General features: G+C 42.7%; 1 protein-coding gene across 2 annotated transcripts in view; it reads left to right on the forward strand.

Annotated features, from left to right (window-relative positions):
• The window catches only part of MXD1 (MAX dimerization protein 1), a 43,111-nt gene extending 35,012 nt beyond the window's left edge, over positions 1-8,099 (forward strand). Inside the window, exons 6-7 of one of the 2 annotated variants that reach the window (XM_068274916.1) lie at positions 567-768; positions 4,310-8,099. In XM_068274916.1, coding sequence (XP_068131017.1) covers positions 567-760 — 194 coding nt within the window. In that variant the 3' untranslated portion in view covers positions 761-768; positions 4,310-8,099. Of the gene's footprint in view, positions 1-566; positions 1,288-4,309 lie in introns of those variants that run through there. The other variant, XM_068274915.1, reaches the window with a different exon arrangement.
• The last annotated feature ends 14,339 nt before the right edge of the window (positions 8,100-22,438 follow it).

Genomic DNA, 22,438 nt, shown 5'->3' on the forward strand with positions numbered 1-22,438 from the left:
ATTTTAGATAGCTAATATCCTCTTTCAGCTTAAATTAGTGTGTATATCACGGGATACTAGATCAGATATCAGCAGTTAGTATACAACATAGAGGATTGTTGAAAGGTTGGTGAATTTGTTTTTTTGCTATTTTAGTCCACACACTTGCAATGAAAACCTTTCACTAAAAATTCAAGTCAAGCGGCTCTGATATTTATTAGAGATGGTCAATGAGCTGCAAATCATTTTGAGTTGATGCTGTATTATGCAATATTTGCATATACAATTTGCATAACCTGCATCAACTTGAAATTATTTGCATCTCCTAGCCCATACTTCTTATCTGTGTTCTGTTTGGTGTACCACATGGTTAAACCTGATATCCCCATCCACCAGCTGCTGCAGCCAGAGAGGAGGTAAAGCCTTACTGTAGTTCTAAGTGCATTTGCCCAACAAGGGTATTCTGACCAGCATAGGCTTTCACGCACTGTTTATGTTCACTGTATTACCCTTATCGCCTATAGGATTTGTGTTGTTCAGTTTTGGTGGGCTCTAACGCATCTTCCTGAATGTGTTTTTATCCACAGAGGAGATTGATGTGGACGTAGAGAGCACAGACTATTTAACAGCAGAGCTGGACTGGAGTAGTAGTAGCAGCAGTGCCAGTGACTTGGATGAGCGAGGAAGCATGCAGAGCATCTGCAGCGACGAAGGCTATTCCAGCTCTGGGATTAAAAGAATAGAACTTCAAGACAAGCCAAAAAACAGTGTTACCCTATAAACCAACAGGTGAGGGCAAGGGGGGCTCGTGTCCCAGCAGTTCTGCCCCCTCTTTCCCAGTGCTCCCACATCAGAGACTTGTCTTATCTAGTGACTGCATTCACACCACAATCTTTGCACGTAAAATGACCCACTCAGACTCCCAGCGCTCTCTGTCCCTTGCTTTCCTTTCTCCAGAGCTCCTGAGAGGGACTTGGGTGTCTGTTTACATTTTGAAATCACACGCTATCCCATCAGCCTGTTTGACCTCCAGGAGACAACATTCCAGACAGATAAAGCACTCAAAGGAAAGGAAAACCCTGTATGTATTCATGTGTATGGGAGCAACATTTCTGCAAATGGAAAACTAGACTGTGAATGCAGAGGTGAGTGCTGCTCACTGCTCTGCATGTGTCACCTCCACCCACTAGAGAGCACACAAGTCTTGCTATCTCTCCCCCCTGCAACACCAAAACTTTCTTGCATCACCTGGAATCCACATCTGGGAGCAGTATGAAGGATTTATGTCAAAAGGATCTTGCTACACGGCAAGGCTTCGGTTTACAGCTACTATTCTATTTAATCAGAAGCTGCCAGGAAGCTAGAGAGGACATTCCACCTCTGATTAGTGACTCTGGCTCAGAACAGTGAGATTGCTGCTGCTGCTATTATAAATATATATTTTTTGCTTTCACACAATTGTGCACCCAGTGTTGCACTGAACCCAGCACAGTCTACAGAAAAGCAAAGCTGGACCTTTCTGGCTTATTTCTTTGGAGATCTGTAAAGCCACTTTCTGTTGTGCTTTTTTTTTCTCTTCCTTGTTTCTGTTAGTGTCTCTGGCCTGATTTATCATAATTGAGTCTTATTTTCTGGTCTTCTGTTGGTTTTGTGTCTTTCCATCTTTCTAGAAGAAATTAACCTCCAACTCTAAGGTTAAGTCGGCATGTACAGCTCTAATGGATAGCTTGTTGGGCTGGGCCTAGGAATACTGTGGCTGCTTAGCGCAGCCTGAGTTGTGGTTCTAAAGATGCCCATTAAGGGTACAATATTTTGGTGAACAATCATATTTTCAATTAACCAGCTGAGCGGTCTGGACGAGCTCAGCTCGTCCAACACCGCCAGCGGCTGCCGCTCAGGCCCTGCTGGGCCGATTTTAACGAAATAAAAAGCAGCACACGCAGCCGGCACTTTGCCAGCCGCGTGTGCTGCCTGATCGCCGCCGCTCTGCGGCGATTCGCCGCGAGCAGCGGCGAAAGAGGGCCCCCCTAGCCGCCTGAGCCCAGCGTAGCCGGAACAAAAAGTTCCGGCCAGCGCTAAGGGCTGGATCGGAGGCGGCTGACGTCAGGACGTCGGCTGACGTCGATGACGTCACTCCGCTCGTCGCTATGGCGACGATATAAGCAAAACAAGGAAGGCCGCTCATTGCGGCCTTCCTTGTTTATTCTGGGCGCCGGAGGCGATCGGAAGATCGCCTCCGGAGCGCCCTCTAGTGGGCTTTCATGCAGCCAACTTTCAGTTGGCTGCATGAAATAGTTTTTTTTTTATTTAAAAAAAACCCTCCCGCAGCCACCCTGGCGATTTAATCAGAACGCCAGGGTGGTTAAGAATACTCATATTGTATTGCATGAAAACAGAGACACTAATGGGGCCCAATCAATCCTAAACGATTGTATTGTTGATCGTTACCTTAAAGGAAATCTGTAACAAAAAAATAGTGCCTAGGAGGGTCTTTGTCTCGGGAGGGGGAAGCCTTTGGGTCCTGAAGAGGTTTCCCTCTTCCTCCTCTTTAGAGAGGGTCCAGTGCGGAGACCCCCCGAGGAGCTCCTTGTTGGCATGTGTAGTGGAAGCTCTCCGCTTGGCCCCCGGCGGAAATGGCCAAGCCCAATCATGTCCAATCTACTGTGCAGGCGTGAGCTGTATGCGCCTGCTCCGTAGAGCGGACCCATTCAGGATCGGCTATTTCCACTGCAGTCCGAGCAGAGAGCCTCTACGGCACATGTACTCAGCAGCAATTGTAAATATTGCTGCTCTGTGTCTGGGAGAGCCTGTGCTGGATCCATATGGCTGAGCAGGATGGGGAAAGCCTCTATGGGATTCTTTAGTTGTGTGGATCGACTAAAAACCATGTTTTCTTGCAATCTGAATGATCTACTTGAAAATATGATGGTACCGTTAATAGGAACCTTTCGAAGAGTTGTTGGATGGAGACCATTAGAACCACCATAGTATGCCTGTATGTGCTTTAGTGGGTATATTTAAAGGTGTTTCCACTTTAAAGCAAACCTGTCTGGCCACAAAATGTGACCAAACGCAAAGCAATGTCAACGTGTACCAACCAGTGGCGCTGTATGCAAGTACTGCAAAAATCTTTGATCCAAGACATCATCCAAATGTCCATGTGACCATTTTTGCTGGGGAGTATTACATTTTATAAATCTGAGCAAAGCCCCTCTCATTATAGTTACTATTGGAACATCTACTGGTCACTGAAATGTAGACTTTTGGCCACAAGATACGTAAGGTGAGGTTGGGAAGGCCCTCGTGTATATATAGGTGCACAATAGAGCTAGTCGGTAAGCTGCAAACAAATTCTGGCTTGTATTTAAAAACCTTCTTTCAATTTTCTTTGGCCCAGCTTCAAGCTGTGTGCAATCTGTATGAAATGTGCATGCAAGCTTGAATTCTTTGCAGTCCATTGACCATTTCTAGTGCATAGGATTTTGCAGGCACCACAAGATGACTGCAGTTTTGTCACCATTGTTTTGGTTCCTGGTTGTGACTTGGCAGGCTTACTTTAATAAAACAGTGAGGACTTACAAGCTGTTTGGCTTCATCTCGCCATCACGCCCATTGAGTTGGTCTGAGAGAGAGCTCCAAACATTGTCACACTGCTAGAGCATCCTTTACAGGACTGCCCATTTACAAAACAAACTTATCCATGTAATGTTCGCATACACAGATCTGCACGCTTCCTCTGTGTTCGGATAGGGAACTATCATTTATGCCTAGCATTTGCCACTGCAATTATTATTACTCCATGCAGATGCATTACTGAAGGATATCTCTTTTGCATTCTGCCAGTGAGATCATTTTTTTTTTTTTTTTTTTTTTTTATTTACTACCTCACAGAAAGATGAACAAGGTTTGCTCTATGCTTTTGGAGCAAAATCCTAAATATTTTTTTGCTTGACGCTCTTTAGCTTTTAAATAGTCCTTAGCAAAACCAAATCTGAAGTGGGTGTTAGGTACTGCCACAGAGTTTCTTCCAATCGCTACTGAAAATAGGACTTAAGCTGTGGTCTCCAAACCACTGCTAAGGCTTTAGGCCTAGTCACAGGCACACCACACTGACACTGGAGCAATAACCAGGAGCAACGCGCTAGCTATACTTCTAACAGCGCAGCCTTTTAAGTCAGAGATTTGGCTCCTGGCTTTCCTCTTATACTTTGCTTTTTGCCCCTCTTTTCTATACAGAATGCCCTTTCCTTAGATGTGTCTATATATACTTTTTGAGATTTGTCTGAGCTCTTGTGCAATCTCAAAAATGAAAATTACATTTTTGTTTTAGACGAACCAGCAATGCAGATGTCCCAGGATCCCTAACCCCTCTTTCTCATTGCCTCAAATCACCCAATAGCATTCTCACCCAACCACCACTGAAGTAACTGCAAGAGAATTGAAATTGGACCACTGGGATTTTTCAGCGCACAAAAGGGCTTGCTGGAATATTTTTGCCTAATCAAAACAGGGGTTCATAAAGTATTCTGTGAATATTTTTGAAACGGGCATGGGGACGAGCCAGTTTGCTTCCTTAGGTGTGAAGTCGTTCCAGCACACGGCTCTGTCACTTGTTTCTCCATTTATGACCATTCAGTAAACCCCATTGGCTCTAGTTTTTTTCTATCTTTCTAGGAATACAGTTCAGTTATGCTGTTTAGAAGCACACCTAGATGTAAATAAATCACATTAAATCTATAACTATTTATTCATGTTTTGTATAGCTGATGTATTAGGGAGATTCTTATGAATTTGTGCTTTTATAAATGTTCTAAAAAAAATCCCTTTTTTGTATGTATATAAATATATAATATATATATATAGATATGTCTATCTGCAGATTAGTGTGTAATGTTACACACAGTACATTAGCACATTGTAGCATTGCCATGCTTTCTCCCTCACGCTAAGTGTAAGCTGGTGGTGCGGCCTATTCTCTCCCTTTGCTGGAAAAGGCCTAGTAGTAGTGCTATGTGACTACATGACTAGGCCGGAATCCTATTTGAGGGCTATATCTGATCAGTGGCTTTACCTCTGGTGCTGCTGTGCTAGCTTCAAAAATGTATTTCTCGTTGCTGCTATCTTTAATGTGTTTAATTGGCTTTGTCTAGAATCTAAATGCTAAATTGTCTTGCCATTACAACTCTGGTCAGTGAATGTTGGATTTTTTGTTTTGTTAGGTTGTTGTGTTTTTTGAGTTGATGATGTTCAAGCACTTAGCCATTTTTTATTATACACTACAAATGACCTAAACAATTTTGGCTTTTTAGAAAAAAAAATTTAAGTTTTACTCCTAAGACACTTTAACAAGCAGCCATTTTGTGAAGTAAAAAGGAAACTTATTTGTGATATTGTCTGGCACTACAAAATGGCTGTTCTGCTTTTGTAATCGGGGAATTTTAAAATGGCAATAAGTTTGTGTTTTTGTTTTTGTTTTTTTTGTCCAATCTGCATTGCGTTAAATTGTTTAAATTCTGATGGCACTAGGTTAACACAATGCATATTCCCACTCTCTACCTATAGATATACTGGAATAAAAAAATGTGGATGAATATTCTAAGGCAGCTGCCAAAGTCACCAATTTGCATCCTTTTAATGTTGATCAGCCATCCTTCTCTCCCCTTCCCCTTTCCCCCTTCTTGACCCAAACTTCCACCAACCCACTTACTTTCTTAAATGTCAAACTCAGGGATAGCAAGATTAGTGGATGAAGTTGCAATGGCAAGATTGGTGGATGAAGTGGCAATGGCAAATGTTTGTAACATATTGCAGGCATGTAATATGATTGGGGCATTGATGTTAAGAGACTGGTTATGGTTGGCAAAATGCATGCTATTAATCTCACAAGACCAGTTCTCATCCCGCCATTATTATTTATATAGCACTAACCTCTTATGCAGTGCTTTAAAGATTTCATAGTCTTGTCATTAACTGTGCCTCCGAGGAGCTCAGTCTAGTCCCTACTATTTTCATAGTAGGAGGTCCCTATCGTAGTCTGAGGCAGGGGTCACACTTGCCAAAATCATGGCCAGTTTCCCACATTGCTAAAACACTCAATGCTCCCCAATTCACAATCGTTGTGTAGTGGGAGTAATGTGTATTTTTCCCACGGCAGGATTAAAAAAAAATACTGTGTTGCTTTCTCTTGCACAACGTGTACATTTCCCTATTGCCTGCAGTCCGAAAAAACTCAGCAGACACTGCAGAATTTTCTGTGGAAAAAACACTGCAGTTTCTTCAAGTGTGACCCCTGCCTTAGTGAAATCTGGGGTGGGAATCCAATTAACCTACACAAGCGCATGGATATTATACAGACTCCATGCAGATAGTGTCCTAGCCCCGACTTGAATCCGAGACCCCACTCCTGCCAAGCAAAAGTGCTATCCACTACGCCACCGTACCAACCATCTTTTTACACTTACCATTTGGATGTGATCTTGCTTCAGCTCATGACGTCTCTGTCCTTTTTTATACTCTTTAGCAGTGAATCCTGCCCAGCAATGTGCCTCTTTAGTGCAATAACCTAAACCTCCCCTCCCCCCAGCTATGGCTTACAGGGTCCATGATAGTTATTCTTGCCTCACTTGTAGACCAAGCAACCCACTGACCCTTTCCTCCCGTTGATTGACTGAAGTATAGAGGAAATTAAGTGTTGTTTTTTTTTTTTTTTTTTTTTTGTAAGGAATTTGCCCCATGCATCTTTGTTTGAATATTTTAAACCATTTTATTGGCTGCTGCCTCTGTAGTTTATAATTTCCTTTGGTGTTGTAACTCAAAACCAGCAATGTTATCGTTTTTGTTTTTCCTGCATAGAGAAAAACATTGACTATTAGTTTATGGTCCAGTTGGGTGACTATATCCAGTGCATGTTCAGGCATCACTTGTCCCATGCAGCTGCCTGCTTTTGGGTACTCCACTGTGCAGTCTCCTGCTTCTCCATAGGAATGTATTAGGAAACTTGCCTGTACAGGGATGCATGGGCACAGATAAAGAGAATACCCCAAAGAGTTATTTTCATGGCTGACTGTTATCTAAAGTTTGTAAACCACTTTATTGTTAATCTTTTATTAATCTTTTATCTTAATCCTGAAAGACTACCTTAACTAAACATAACCAGGTTCAATAGTAGGTAGGACATGCTTGGTGTTACATAATGCCACTGGTTAGATATGCTTGTACACCTGCTGGATAATCTTCAACTGAGATGATCATTTGGAGGGGCGTTGTCTGGGAATCTAGTGTGTACAGCTTGACCCACTATGGCCTCAATTCACTAAGCAGTTTAGACTAGCCTACGGATGGTTTTTAGTCTGCTGATGGTTTGGTGTAATGTTTTAGACCTGGTCTAACATTCAGTAATTACACAATTCACAAAGGCAAATGAGGAGTAACCTCTCCGACTTTTTCTGGCAGAGATTAGACCAGCTGATTTCTTATCGGTAAAGTAATTCTGTGAGGTATTTTAGATGTGAGGATGAATTATGCAGGAGTTTAATTGTATCCAGAGGAGAGCTCATCAGAGGAGAAAGATGTCAGCCATAGCTACTTGTTTGTGAATTGCATCTTTTGATAATTTCCCCTGCCTTACCGACCTAATAACCAAATGGTTTAGACCAGGTCTAAAAACAGGTCTAAAACATTTGGTAATCGTGAATTCCCCTTTGATGCAGCTGGCCAAACCATCAGTAGACTAAAAACCATCAGTAGACTAGTCTAAACTGCTTAGGTAATTGAGGCCTATGTAGTTCTGTGCCGGATCCCTAATTGAGGAATGAGTGCAAATTAGCAATGTTTCCAAGAACAAAAATAGAGTAAGAAGAATGCTACAAACATTCTAACCCTTATTTGCTCTATCTTTACTTTTGGGGGGGAAAAAATCTTCCATTCGGTCCCTGGTGGATCAGGATATCCATCAGTGTCTCCCTTAAAGGGAAGGTCCGAGGACAAGAAAAAACAAGATCTGCTTGCCTGGGGCTACAGCCCCAAGCAATTTTTTAATCAACCCTACGCCTTTCAATTTTCTAGAAAATTGATCAGAGAAGTCCGACTTTCTCATCCTTTTATTGAAGGAAAACCAGATTAGATTTTTTTTTTGGGGGGGGGGATGGGTTGTCGTGTGGCCACTTTTACGTTGAGTCCAGCAGGATTTTGATGTAATATTGATTATTGCACTGTTAACGCTGTTATTGTTAAATGCAGTACAAAGTTATGCAGCTTTCGATTCAGTGCCGGGATCAGCCCTGATGACCACGGCATTTCCTGTCACTTAAAGAAAAAAAAGATTTTGGCTAGTCAGTGTTAATGACTACATCTAATCAATTCAAATATTGTATACAGTACTGAGTACTTTTTATCTGTATGTATCCTATGTTCAAAGTCCAGTGTTGATGAAGCAAAACAAGCCTCAGTGTTTCATGCTTGTATTTCTTTATGCTTAATTGACTAGGCAGCCATTTCTAACCATGAACCATCCTTCCAGAGAATGCATTGACAGATGCCGGAAACCCTGGAAGCGGATTGGCTGCAGCCTACAAATACCTCTGGTCTCTGTGCTGGACAGATATCTCTGTTGGCAAGCCATTGCTGCACTCCCCATTGGTTAAACGCCCAAATGTTTGTACTGTTTGTACACAGTTCAGAGGTCCTTTAGAAGTGACTTAATAGCCCAGATGCCATTAAAGTAATGGATGTTATCCTTAAAAGCAGTAATGCCTGAGGCCCCTCAGTACAATACTGATTCAGCTTTGCCTTTTGTAGTCTCTAAATGGAAGTTGCTGTGGTCTCCCACTAATGGGGAAGTGGTTTTTACAAATCTCATGCCTGTAAATTGCCCACCAGCATCACACAGCTGTATTGCCATGCTCTGTCTTCTATTGGTCAGTGACCTTTCATGTTTCTACATCTCACATCAGCACATTGCCAGTGAAGAACGTATCTACAGTCCTTTCCTCTAAGCTCTGTCCTTTTCCTACAATCACAGGCTACAGGAGCTCTGAGGATTGCTTGTGGGTCTACTCTTCAATTCTCCACCCTCTGTTTATTTTTCCCTCATTGTGGGTGGTTTTAATTGCATACCCTACTGCTTTCTTATATTCTAATGATCTCAAAGTATATGACCTTATTGGGGGAACACCACCGCAAATTGCTAGGATCCTAGAGCTGTATAACCTGAAGGCCCGGACACATTGTAGATTAAATTCAGCTGACGCGTCCAGTAACGACCGCTTCTGCCGATTTAATCCGGCAGTCCCCTACTGTCAACCAGCCAGCGACGGCCAAAAGCTTTGTTCTCACCGCTCGCCCCACCCACCGGGTGACCTCACAGTCTGTACAGTGTCGGCTCAGTGATTGTCATCCGAGGCATCGGGCAAAATCCATCTAGCATGTGTATTGGCCTTTATTGCAGTACATTAGATATCAGCTACCATTTTATAGGCTCTAAAAGTAGCCACACACAGGTAAGCAACAGAACTGAATAAAAAAATCTGTAATTTATTTTTATTGTAAACAAAGTTAATTTGCTGATGTGGGTTGCCATGGCATTCTTGTACAGTAGTACATTATAAAATAAGTCCGTACTGTCTTAAAGCCTGCCTTATCTTTGTACAAAAAAAAAATCCCACAATTAAAATCTAGACCATTAGGCGTGATCTGTATGCTTAATTATCTCCTTTGCTCCATTATGCCACTAGTCAGATTCTCATTATCTGTATTTGCACAAGCATGTTCTCACTCCTGACCATGTTGCATCCTACCTATAGTCTGGGTGGCCATGGAAAAGGCATACCTATCAACCTTTTCAAAAAGGGAATTCGCTGGTTGGATTAAGGCTGCTTTCACAGTAAGACGTGCAGCCTGTAACGCAGCCCCACCGCACAGTAATGAAAAATCAATGAGCTGTTCAGTGCCCACGTTGCGTTACATTGTAACGCAGCAAATCCGTTGAGTGCTGCATGCTGTGCGTTATGCGCGGGACTGTGCGCACATGCTTAGTAGTGTTGGGGAGGAGTGGAGAGCAGCCAGACACATGGCTAATATTCACTGCATGGTGTGACGTGCAGTGTTTACTTCCTGGAGCGGCCGCTCTGTGCGGCGATTGGCTGGGCGGGACCACGTGATGCCGCATGCGTCCAAGAGTACGCATCACGGACGCCAGAGTGAGCTGCACAACGCGGCTCACTCTGACGTCCAAATCAGAGATTACCAGGCGTTGCGTTAGGGGCACGTTATGTGCCCTATAACGTCCCCTAAACGCAACGTCCTAGTGTGTAAGTAGCTTAACCTCCTGAGCGGTATGGACGAGCTCAGCTCGTCCATCACCGCCGGAGGCTGCCGCTCAGGCCCTGCTGGGCCGATTTTCTTCAAATAAAGTGCAGCACACGCAGCCGGCACTTTGCCAGCCGCGTGTGCTGCCTGATCGCCGCCGCTCTGCGGCGATTCGCTGCGAGCAGCGGCGAAAGAGGGCCCCCCTAGCCGCCTGAGCCCTGCGCAGCCGGAACAAAAAGTTCTGGCCAGCGCTAAGGGCTGGATCGGAGGCGGCTGACGTCAGGACGTCGGCTGACGTCCATGACGTCACTCCGCTCGTCGCTATGGCGACGATCTAAGCAAAACAAGGAAGGCCGCTCATTGCGGCCTTCCTTGTTTATTCTGGGCGCCGGAGGCGATCGGAAGAACGCCTCCGGAGCGCCCTCTAGTGGGCTTTCATGCAGCCAACTTTCAGTTGGCTGCATGAAATAGTTTTTTTTTAATTAAAAAAAAAAACCCTCCCGCAGCCTCCCTGGCGATCTCAATAGAACGCCGGGGAGGTTAAGTGTACAAGGCAGTACCAAGATGCGGAAGAGGAAAAATTGGTTTCTTTTCCTGTGTGGGTTATTGAGCTTTTTATATACTGACTACAGTTTGGCATGAATGTTAGTGAGTCTACATTAAAGCTTTTATTATGACACTTAACTGTGAAACCAGATTCAGATAACTGGATTCCCATGCAAATTAATTCATTACCTCTGAACATCACTTTCAAGCCATTTCCTTTATTCATTTTTATCACTGTGCTAATCGCTGTATGATGTTAGTCTGGTAAACATACGGCACTGGCTCTACTGTAGGATATTGGTATTTGGACATTAACCTATGTTAATAGCCCCAATGCGAAAATACCGTTTTGTTTTATTAATAGTTAAAACACAGTGGCTAACGTTCTTTCATAGAGCAAAATTCAGCTTCAGCATAGCAGAAATATTTTCCCTGCCCAGAGTAGCGAAAAAGTAATCTACATGAAGAACCAGAGAAGTCACTGGCACACCGACTGCACTTTTTTTTTTTAAAATGAGGCGAATGGCTGTTACCAAGTAGGGACTGTTCTCAAAATGGCTGCCTCACATATGTGTGAGCAGTTGCATTTTTAACACAGAGCTCTTCTGTCGGCAACATATTACAAATTATTATTTGTGAACCAAAACCGCCCACCGTGTAAAGTCGTCCATATTGTTGCCTCTCATGAGAATATGGAGGATGCTGAAAGCCGAATACACGAAGTTTGAGCCAGACGCCATATTGGCTCACACAGCATGTTGGTTTGTAGTGAAGTGATTGGCTTTTCCTACCCAGGTGCTTTTCAACAGCAGAGTTCCTCTGACGTCATCACTTTATTTATTTATTTTTTTAATAGTTAATCTTCCACATATTCTCTTCTTCTGCTCGTGCAGAGCGTGCTCTGTGATATGCATTATTCTCCATTCTCTGCCTTACAAATTTCTCGTCTACACAGTTATCTTGACGCAAAATGCAGATCCTTACCTTTTTATTACCGTCCTTCTGAGTAAAATGGTAATCGGGCAGCTAGGGACTGTTGTCCCATTTTTGGATTAAACTTTTAACCCTTAGGATTGGTACAAATGTGGCACTTCTTACTGTATACTATATTGCATTTCTGTTTCCATTTTTGTTTTTATTTTATTTATCTTTTTTAATTATTTTCCCTTAGTATTAACCAATTTCAGTCTTGTGAACGTATTATCTTTGTGTACAGTTTTAAAACACAACCAATTTGTTTCATACGGAAAAAAAAACAAAAAAACTATATGTACCGTACATCTATATGAATATATATCGTATCTGACCAGTTTTAAGTTTAGGCAAGTGCCTGCAATGATATTATTGCATAATAAATTTCTGAAGCATTTAAATAAAAACTCAGTTTCTACCAAAATGTATTTTTAAGAAAAAAATAAAACGTGAAATCAAGCTGACCTCAGCAAGTTTTTCTCCGTTTCTAAAAATGAATTGCTGTGCCTCTCTAATAGTACAAGATATGAAGTCAGTGTAATCCGATTCCAAATCCCTGCAGGGGCTTGTATGGTGCATTGCTCACACTTGCGCTCTAACCCCTTCCCTGACGGTCCGGGCGTCACTCTTATTTTTCAATCCATACTTGAACCATGCTGTAGTTGCTACGGGTTACAGTGCAAGGTGCACCATTATTGTTTAACAAACTTCCTTGGCCTTATTTAAAGCAACTGTCCAATCAAAACCTTTATTTGAATATAAAAGAAAATGGAGCTAGCCCTGAAATATGCAGCCAGCGCTGTAAGGTTCTTGTTGTGATTACCGATTGTGATGTCCTACATTGTTATTGCAGGGTCCTGCCTTGCACATGTTTAATCTCTGATTGGCTAGCAGATGTTTGTGACATCTCCCACCTTTACACACTTGACCACACATTGGCCTAGTGAATGGCCATGTATGCATCAAGCGTCATGGTGTGAGTTGGGGCAGCCACTCAAAATTAAGACCTGGAGCAGCTGTTCGGGCCCTGCATGGACAGTGTGAGACCATTGCTTCACAGACTGTGAAGAAGGGTTAAAATCTTTGTCAGGTTCTTAATTTTCCTTGGTTCCCATAGGTGAGTTTTTTTTCCCCTCACTTCTGTCTTGATGCTTCTTCAAGGCACTGCAGTGAGGTAAACTGTCAGTCTGCCAAGTATAATTTTCCACATAACTCAAATCCACCAAGGAAGAAGTGATTGATCCAGCCTTGTGACAATAGGGCACAAATGTAGAAAGGATTCTGAGTATCAATGAAGTTCAAAATCCGTTCATTCAAATGCCTCTACTGTTCCAGACCAGGGATACCCAAAAGATTCAATATTTTATACAGTTTGTGTAAATTTTTGCAGCTTAAAGCACAACTATAATGAAGAGGGAAGCCTCCATATGTGCCAGAGACTTCTCTGATCCGCCGCAACCCCTTTGCCTCTGTCCTGGACTTTTTTCATCTTCATGGCTGAGCTCCCCTCCGTGTAAGTGTTTGGCAGCGCAGCAGGCTAATGCTCAGTGTGGGCTGTACTTGTGCCTGCGCAGTGGGGCCGCACACACACTGAGGGGAGCACGGCCACAAGCGATCCGAAGAGTTTTTAGAGGGTCCTAGTGCAGGTGGGGCTTAGAAAGATCAGGGAAGCTACTGGACTATCTAGAGTCTTTCCCCCTACTGAGGTAAATATCAAACTCCTTCCCTGTCCCCTCACAACCACCTCCTAAAATATCTGCTGCTTAAGAGTCCTTTTTGTATTCATATAATTTTGAGATGGTGCACAATGAAAGGCCATACTACCCACAAACCTGACAATATTTTAACCCTTCCATGCTTACAGCGTAAATAAAATTGTCAAAATTCCAATTCTAGTGACATTATCTGCATGGAAGAGCTGTTGGCTAGATAAAGCAACCAATCAGCATTTTGTTTTTCTTGATGCAGTTAGTGAACAGATGGGTGGATATAATTGGTTGCGAATATGCATGGGTGGTTCTAATTGGCTGCTATATAAATGGGTAGATCTGATTGGTTGATGTATAAATGGGTAGATCTAATTGGTTGCTTTATGCTGCAGAAATATCTCTTCTGTCAGACAAATAATAATAAATATGGCTTAGTTGAGTGTTATGGCAAATGAGCAAATCTCTGGCATTTTTAGCCAGTCCCAACATGGTTTGCTGCCTGTCACTGTGTACCAGCTCTTGTGCTGGGTTATTTGCTCCATACTCTGTGGTATTTTCTGAAAATACATTGCTGCTTATTCTGTGTAACTAGAGAACCTTATTCCCATTTTTATACAAAATTTACGCATCTGGAGTGTTTGAAATTGTAAAAAGCTATATATTTGATGCATTTCTATAGAATTTCTTGTGCTCTAAGTTTTAGATTGGTAATACTGTTGTTGTCCCTATATTGCAAAGGTCTATTGTGCGAGGAAACAGTGCAATATTTTAGATCGAATAGAGTTCCATAGATAGCAGTCTTTTGTCAAAGTTGAGGTAAAATAGATATAAGGAACTTTCCACCAATAAGTTACTAATATGTAAAAAGTGTGGATAACGCAGCATGCTATATCCAAATACTTTTTGGCCATATTGAATCATTTGGCAGCCATATATCCTGTTTTTTTCCTTCTCTGTTTCATGTAAGTTGATTGTCTGTCTCGTTGGGTTGTTTTTGCCAGTCTTCCAAAACGCAAGTTCCAGAAAGCAGCAGGCGCAACAAACAGTGCATTGGTTTGTATTACTTTTCTTTTTCTTTTCCATTCATTTGTCACCTTTTTTTCTGTTTTTTGAGCGCTGTGTTGAGATCACATTATGGTGCTTTTATCGCATTCAGCACATTCATTTTTAGAATCTACGTTTTAGACTATACAACAAATACATAAAACTTGCTGTGTATATGGAAATACTTCTGTACTGTTAAGCTGTTCAGAAATGAAATAAAAATTATTTAATTATTACAGTGTTTCTCCTGTTGTCGTCTTTGCACTTTCTTCTTGATTGAAAAAAAATACTGTGCAGCGTTGTGCTATTTTTTTCTGTGGGTTTTATGAGGTAATGTTTGAGAAGGGAAAGTCCAGCCACTTTATGTGTTGCATTGTAAAAATGTTAGTTTATTCCAAACCGCAAAAGCAATTGTAGGGCTCTTTCACACAATTAAAACACATTTTGCTTTTTGCGATTTTCACTATGTTGGCCTCAAAACGCAGGAAAAATGCAGCAGAACTAAGATTGCCTTTTTGGAAAATTGGAAATGCATTCAGTTGGAATGCATGCCCATGATTCCCATTGTAACTACTCTACTTGTGGTTGAAAAATGCAAATCTGTTGTAAAAAAAACAAACGGAGCTCAGCTGATTTGAAAGGGCCCTGACACTGAGTAATTCTCATAACTGAGGACCTGTGTACAGAAAACATTGCCGGCATGGCACCCATAATATGTCAATACATTGAGTTTGTACCATAAAAAATATAGGTTGAGCGAACCGCAACAACCACAACCCAGCTGAATGTTCATTTTACGCAAGCCCTAAAACACAACATATCTCATGCTGCTTTTGTTAAACACCATACAGGGTACGGCCTCGTTCACATCATGACGCGCTTCCGTGCACATTTGTAAGCCCTTGTGCCCTTCACATCATAGGTGCAATGATGCGCTTGCGTAGTGTTGCATACGTTCTGCCCGCAAGCGCAGCGCAGACCCATTCACTGTGGTGAATGGGGTCAGCGGCGCAGATGCCGTGCGGTCATGTGCGCTGAGTTCCGATCTCACGGCCATCTGCGCATCATGATGTGGACGAGCCCTAAAAGATTAAAGATTTTTCAGCGCGGTCTATTGTAATCCCACACTCTGTGAAAGCCTGCAGACACCCAGCACTCAATAGTAGGGATAGTGACAGTCACCAGAAACAGGAGTTGGGGTCAAGGCTAGGTTTAACACAGGGGGGTACACTTTATTCAAACCAGTTCAATTTCCAATAAAAGCAAGCAAAGCTTACATTGTGGGACCGTGCACACTGGAACCCTTTACAGGATATTGTGCAATCGTGTAAATGCATTTTTATGCAAAGTGCTAGTGCTCAATCCTCACCAGATTATAGGTCATGATAGATGCCTGTTCTCCTTCCTGTAGGAAGGAGCATGTGTTTATTGAGCACTAGCACTTTACAGGATATTGTGCTAATGCATTTTTATGCACAGGGATCCAGTGAGCATGGACTCGGGATGTAAGGTGTGGTTTTTGTTTTGTTTTGTTTTTTTTCCCTTGCTTGCATAAATTGGAATGGTTTGAATAAAGTGTACCCCAGTGTTAGACCTGGCTTTGACTCCATTTCGTGTGTTTGTGGTGACGGCCATTGTCACTACTATTGAGCCATTGTCACTACTATTGAGCCATTGTCACTACTATTGAGCACTGGTTGTCTGCGGGCTTTTGCAGAGTTTGGGATTACAATACAGTGCTGAAGAATTTTTGCACTTTTGGTCTGTGTTCCATGGTGGATTGCAAATTTTCTGGCTGCTGATTTACTATAAGGCACTAGCGCTCCTATCTTTCTGCAGACCATACAGGGTACCCAGTTTAAAGGGAGCCTGAAGCGATTTTGAAAATGACAAGCAAACACTCACCTAAGAAGAGGGAAGGCTCTGGGTCCTATAGTGCCTTTGCGGTCTCCTCCCGGTCCTCGCGTTCCCCAGCAGGCTCCCCCGTTAGAAGGCTCCTGTATTTTGGTCGTAGACTGCTCTCTTCCGGGTTGGGCTGGCTTCAGCAGTCTTCAGAAGCATTAGGGCTTCTGAAGATGGGCGTTCCATATTTCGCAAGCGCAGTACAGAGCCGCCAGTATTCAGGAGCCAGAGTGTTTCCGAAGACTGCTGAAGTCTCCTGTGGCAGGAGATTCAAACTGAGGAGCCTGCCAGGGAATGAGGACACTGTGAGGAGAACAGGACGGCTCTATAGCAACCAGAGCCTTTACTTTCCTTAGGCGAGTATTTGTTTTTTATTTTTTATAATCGCTAATCGCTTGCTTTTAAAGTGGTTCTCTGAATTAAGAAAAAATCTTGCAGGGACACAATCCTATTCACCTTGACCTTAACCTATTTTGGTTCCTGGACGTAGAAACTACGTCCAGGAACCATGTGCGCTACCACGCGCCCCCCCGCGGCCTATTTTGTACGCGCACTCCCGGCCGCGGATTCGGTAGCCAGGGAATCAATGTATCGGGCTATGGTGCCCGATCATTGATTCCTCTCCCCCGCTGAAAAAGCGACAACTTCTCTCGGAAGCTTCGCCTTTTCTGGCCATTCCCTCCCCGATGCGCCACTCTAAGCGTGTGTTACGCTTAGAGTGACGTCATGTAAACAAACTCATACTACTCATACAAACTCAAAAGTAATACTACAACTGAAAATAAATTAAAATGAACACACATTTACATTATAAATCTATTGTTTACCCCCCCACCCTCCCAAAACTACCCAAATGTTTACTATAAAAAAAAAATTAAAAAAAAAAATTACAATAAAAAAAAAATGTAAATATTTACCTAAGGGTCTAAACTTTTTAAATATCAATGTAAAGATGAAATATTTCTATATTTTTTTTTATTTTAAACTTGTTAATAGTGATAGATGCAAAATGGAAAAAATGCACCTTTATTTCCAAATAAAATATTGTCGCCATACATTGTGATAGGGACATAATTTTAACGGTGTAATAACCGGGACATATGGGCAAATACAATACGTGAGTTTTAATTATGGAGGCATGTATTATTTTAAAACTATAATGGCTGAAAACTGAGAAATAATGATTTTTTTCCATTTTTTTCTTATTCTTCCTGTTTAAAATGCGTTTACAGTAAAGTGGCTCTTAGCAAAATGTACCCCCCCAAAGAAAGCCTAACAAGATACAAGAAACAAGATATAGATCAGTTCATTGTGATAAGTAGTGATAAAGTTATAGGCTAATGAATGGGAGGTGAACATTTCTCATGTGAAAACCACGGAACCTAAATGGGTTAAAGGACACCTGAACTGAGATCTATGGAGGCTGCCATATTTATTTAGTTTTAAACCGTATCAGTTGCCTGGCTGTCCTTCAGATCCTCTGTCTCTAAAACGTTTAGCCATAAACCCAAAACTAGCATACGGATCAGAGGTTTCTGACGAAAGTCTGACTTTATCTAGTCAAATTTTCAGCAAGACTGCTGGGCAACTAGCATAGTTCAAATGGAAATATTTCAGCCCCTATATATATCTCAGGTGCTATGAAATCTCTCCCCCCCCCCCCCCTCCCTTTCCCGCAGTATGGATATTTTATGAGATTCTCTGCAGGACCGCAGGCAAAGTTCTAAGAGCCTTCTTCATAAGATGCAACTGACAGGGCCACTGGATGGCCCTTGTAAATACCATAGCTGTTTTAGGAACTTAGTCTTGATAAATATCCATATAAATGATCTCATTAGTTAAGATTTGTCTCTGTAATGCTAGGCATACACGGTGAGATTCTTCTTATCAATCAAGCCGCTGATGGCTCGATTGATCATTTCCGACAGGTCCAATCAGCGAGGCGCTCGATTCCCCGCTCGATACCTGCGGGCGGTCAATGGGAAGAAAACAAGCTGAAGATAAGGAGTGGGGACGAGCGGGAATCGATCCAGGCGCCGGCTGGGCAGGAGGTGGCATCTCATGACACTGAGGTTGCTTTTTCTATGTTCATGCAAAATAATCTTATTACATACTGTACGTAATGTATTCTTATTTAATGAGTATGTTACTCTTCTGGCACAACATGCAAGCAAGACAAAATAGAAATTGGTGTTCTTACTAAATGAAGGTACTGTGTGTATGTGTAGAAGCTGCTCCTGGGTTTTTTATACATTCTAGTGGTAAGTTTGTAGATTAGGTACTGGATTGGTGGGTTTAATTAAAATATTTCCTTATGAAAAATTATTGGAACAATGCATAAGTCTGCCACCTTAACCACTTGAGGACCGTGGGCTTTACACCCCTTAAGGACCAGCCACTTTTTTTCCATTCAGACCACTGCAGCTTTCACGGTTTATTGCTCGGTCATACAACCTACCACCTAAATGAATTTTGGCTCCTTTTCTTGTCACTAATAAAGCTTTCTTTTGGTGGTATTTGATTGCTCCTGCGATTTTTACTTGTTATTATATTCATCAAAAAAGACATGAATTTTGGCAAAAAAATGATTCTTTTTTTTTTACTTTCTGTGCTGACATTTTTCAAATAAAGTAAAATTTCTGTATACATGCAGCACGAAAAATGTGGACAAACGTGTTTGATAAAAAAAAAAAACCCATTCAGTGTATATTTATTAGTTTGGGTAAAAGTTATAGCGTTTACAAACTATGGTGCAAAAAGTGAATTTTCCCATTTTCAAGCATCTATGACTTTTCTGACCACCTGACATGTTTCATGAGGGGCTAGAATTCCAGGATAGTATAAATACCCCCCCAAATGACCCCATTTTGGAAAGAAGACATCCCAAAGTATTCACTGAGAGGCATAGTGAGTTCATAGAAGATATTAATTTTTGTCACAAGTAAGCGGAAAATGACACTTTGTGACCAAAAAAAAAAAGTTTCCATTTCTTCTAACTTGCGACAAAAAAAATGAAATCTGCCACAGACTCACCATGCCCCTCTCTGAATACCTTGAAGTGTCTACTTTCCAAAATGGGGTCATTTGTGGGGTGTGTTTACTGTCCTCGCATTTTGGGGGGTGCTAATTTGTAAGCACCCATGTAAAGCCTAAAGGTGCTCATTGGACTTTGGGCCCCTTAGCGCAGTTAGGCTGCAAAAAAGTGCCACACATGTGGTATTGCCGTACTCAGGAGAAGTAGTATAATGTGTTTTGGGGTGTATTTTTACACATACCCATGCTGGGTGGGAGAAATATCTCTGTAAATGACAATTTTTTAATTTTTTTTTTACACACAATTGTCCATTTACACCCCAAAACACATTATACTACTTCTCCTGAGTACGGCAATACCACATGTGTGGCACTTTTTTGCAGCCTAACTGCGCTAAGGGGCCCAAAGTCCAATGAGTACCTTTAGGATTTCACAGGTCATTTTTGTTTCAAGACTACTCCTCACGGTTTAGGGCCCCTAAAATGCCAGGACAGTATAGGAACCCCACAAATGACCCCATTTTAGAAAGAAGACACCCCAAGGTATTCCGTTAGTAGTACGGTGAGTTCATAGAAGATTTTATTTTTTGTCACAAGTTAGCGGAAAATTACACTTTGTGAAAAAAAAACAATAAAAATCAATTTCCGCTAACTTGTGACAAAAAATAAAATCTTCTATGAACTCACCGTACTACTTACAGAATACCTTGGGGTGTCTTATTTCTAAAATGGAGTCATTTGTGGGGTTCCTATACTGTCCTGGCATTTTAGGGGCTCTAAACCATGAGGAGTAGTCTTGAAACAAAAATGACCTGTGAAATCCTAAAGGTACTCATTGGACTTTGGGCCCCTTAGCGCAGTTAGGCTGCAAAAAAGTGCCAATCATGTGGTATCGCCGTACTCGGGAGAAGTAGTATAATGTGTTTTGGGGTGTATTTTTACACATACCCATGCTGGGTGGGAGAAATACCTCTGTAAATGACAATTGTTTGATTTTTTTTTTTTTTTTTTTACACACAATTGTCCATTTACAGAGAGATTTCTCCCACCCAGCATGGGTATGTGTAAAAATACACCCCAAAACACATTATACTACTTCTCCTGAGTACGGCGATACCACATGTGTGACACTTTTTTGCAGCCTAGGTGCGCTAAGGGGCCCAACGTCCTAATCACAGGTCATTTTGAGGCATTTGTTTTCTAGACTACTCCTCACGGTTTAGGGCCCCTAAAATGCCAGGGCAGTATAGGAACCCCACAAGTGACCCCATTTTAGAAAGAAGACACCCCAAGGTATTCCGTTAGGTGTATGGGGAGTTCATAGAAGATTTTATTTTTTGTCACAAGTTAGTGAAAAATGACACTTTGTGAAAAAAAAAAAAATCAATTTCCGCTAACTTTTGACAAAAAATAAAATCTTCTATGAACTCGTCATACACCTAACAGAATACATTGGGGTGTCTTTTTTCTAAAATGGGGTCAGTTTCTGGGGTTTCTATACCGCCCTGGCATTTTACGGGCCCAAAACCGTGAGTAGTCTGGAAACCAAATGTCTCAAAATGACTGTTCAGGGGTATAAGCATCTGCAAATTTTGATGACAGGTGGTCTATGAGGGGGCGAATTTTGTGGAAACGGTCATAAGCAGGGTGGCCTTTTAGATGACAGGTTGTATTGGGCCTGATCTGATGGATAGGAGTGCTAGGGGGTGACAGGAGGTGATTGATGGGTGTCTCAGGGGGTGGTTAGAGGGGAAAATAGATGCAATCAATGCACTGGGGAGGTGATCGGAAGGGGGTCTGAGGGGGATCTGAGGGATTGGCCGAGTGATCAGGAGCCCACACGGGGCAAATTAGGGCCTGATCTGATGGGTAGGTGTGCTAGGGGGTGACAGGAGGTGATTGATGGGTGTCTCAAGGTGTGATTAGAGGGGGGAGTAGATGCAAGCAATGCACTGGCGAGGTGATCAGGGCTGGGGCCTGAGGGCATTCTGAGGGTGTGGGCGGGTGATTGAGTGCTCCAGGGGCAGATAGGGGTCTAATCTGATAGGTAGCAGTGACAGGGGGTGATTGATGGGTAATTAGTGGGTGTTTAGGGTAGAGAACAGATATAAACACTGCACTGTGGAGGTGATCTGACGTCGGATCTGCGGGCGAACTATTGGTGTGGGTGGGTGATCAGATTGCCCGCAAGGGGCAGGTTAGGGGCTGATTGATGGGTGGCAGTGACAGGGGGTGATTGACAGGTGATTAGGGGGGATAGATGCATACAGTACACAAGGGGGGGGGTCTGGGGAGAATGAGGGGTGGGGGGGGTGATCAGGAGGGGGCAGGGGGGGGGGGGAGGATAAAAAAAAATAGCGTTGACAGATAGTGACAGGGAGTGATTGATGGGTGATTAGGGGGGTGATTGGGTGCAAACAGGGGTCTGAGGGGGGGGCAGGGGGGGGTCTGAGGGGTGCTGTGGGCGATCTGGGGCGGGGGGGAGAAATCAGTGTGCTTGGGTGCGACATAGGGTGGCTGCAGCCTGCCCTGGTGGTCCCTCGGACACTGGGACCACCAGGGCAGGAGGCAGCCTGTATAATACACTTTGTAAACATTACAAAGTGTATTATACACTTTGTATGCGGCGATCGCGGGGTTAACATCACGCCGGCGCTTCCATATAGCCGGCGGGATGTTGCGGCGGGCAAGCGCGTCACGGATGACGCGATCGCTCCGCCCATGCCCTTACAAGGACCGCCGCCTCTGTGGGTGAGCTGGTTCTTAAGGGCTCCACTTCCCGGCCGCCGCTGTGCGTTAAGCGGTCGGGAAGTGGTTAAAGGATACCTGAGGTGACATGAGATAGACGTGTATGTACAGTGCATAGCACACAAATAACTACGCTGTATTCCTTTTTTTGTGTTATTGAGCAAAAACAAAACCGTAAAAGCTTAAAAAGTAGATTTAAA

The sequence above is a fragment of the Hyperolius riggenbachi genome, chromosome 3, assembly GCF_040937935.1.
Source record: "Hyperolius riggenbachi isolate aHypRig1 chromosome 3, aHypRig1.pri, whole genome shotgun sequence".
NCBI lineage: Eukaryota > Metazoa > Chordata > Amphibia > Anura > Hyperoliidae > Hyperolius > Hyperolius riggenbachi.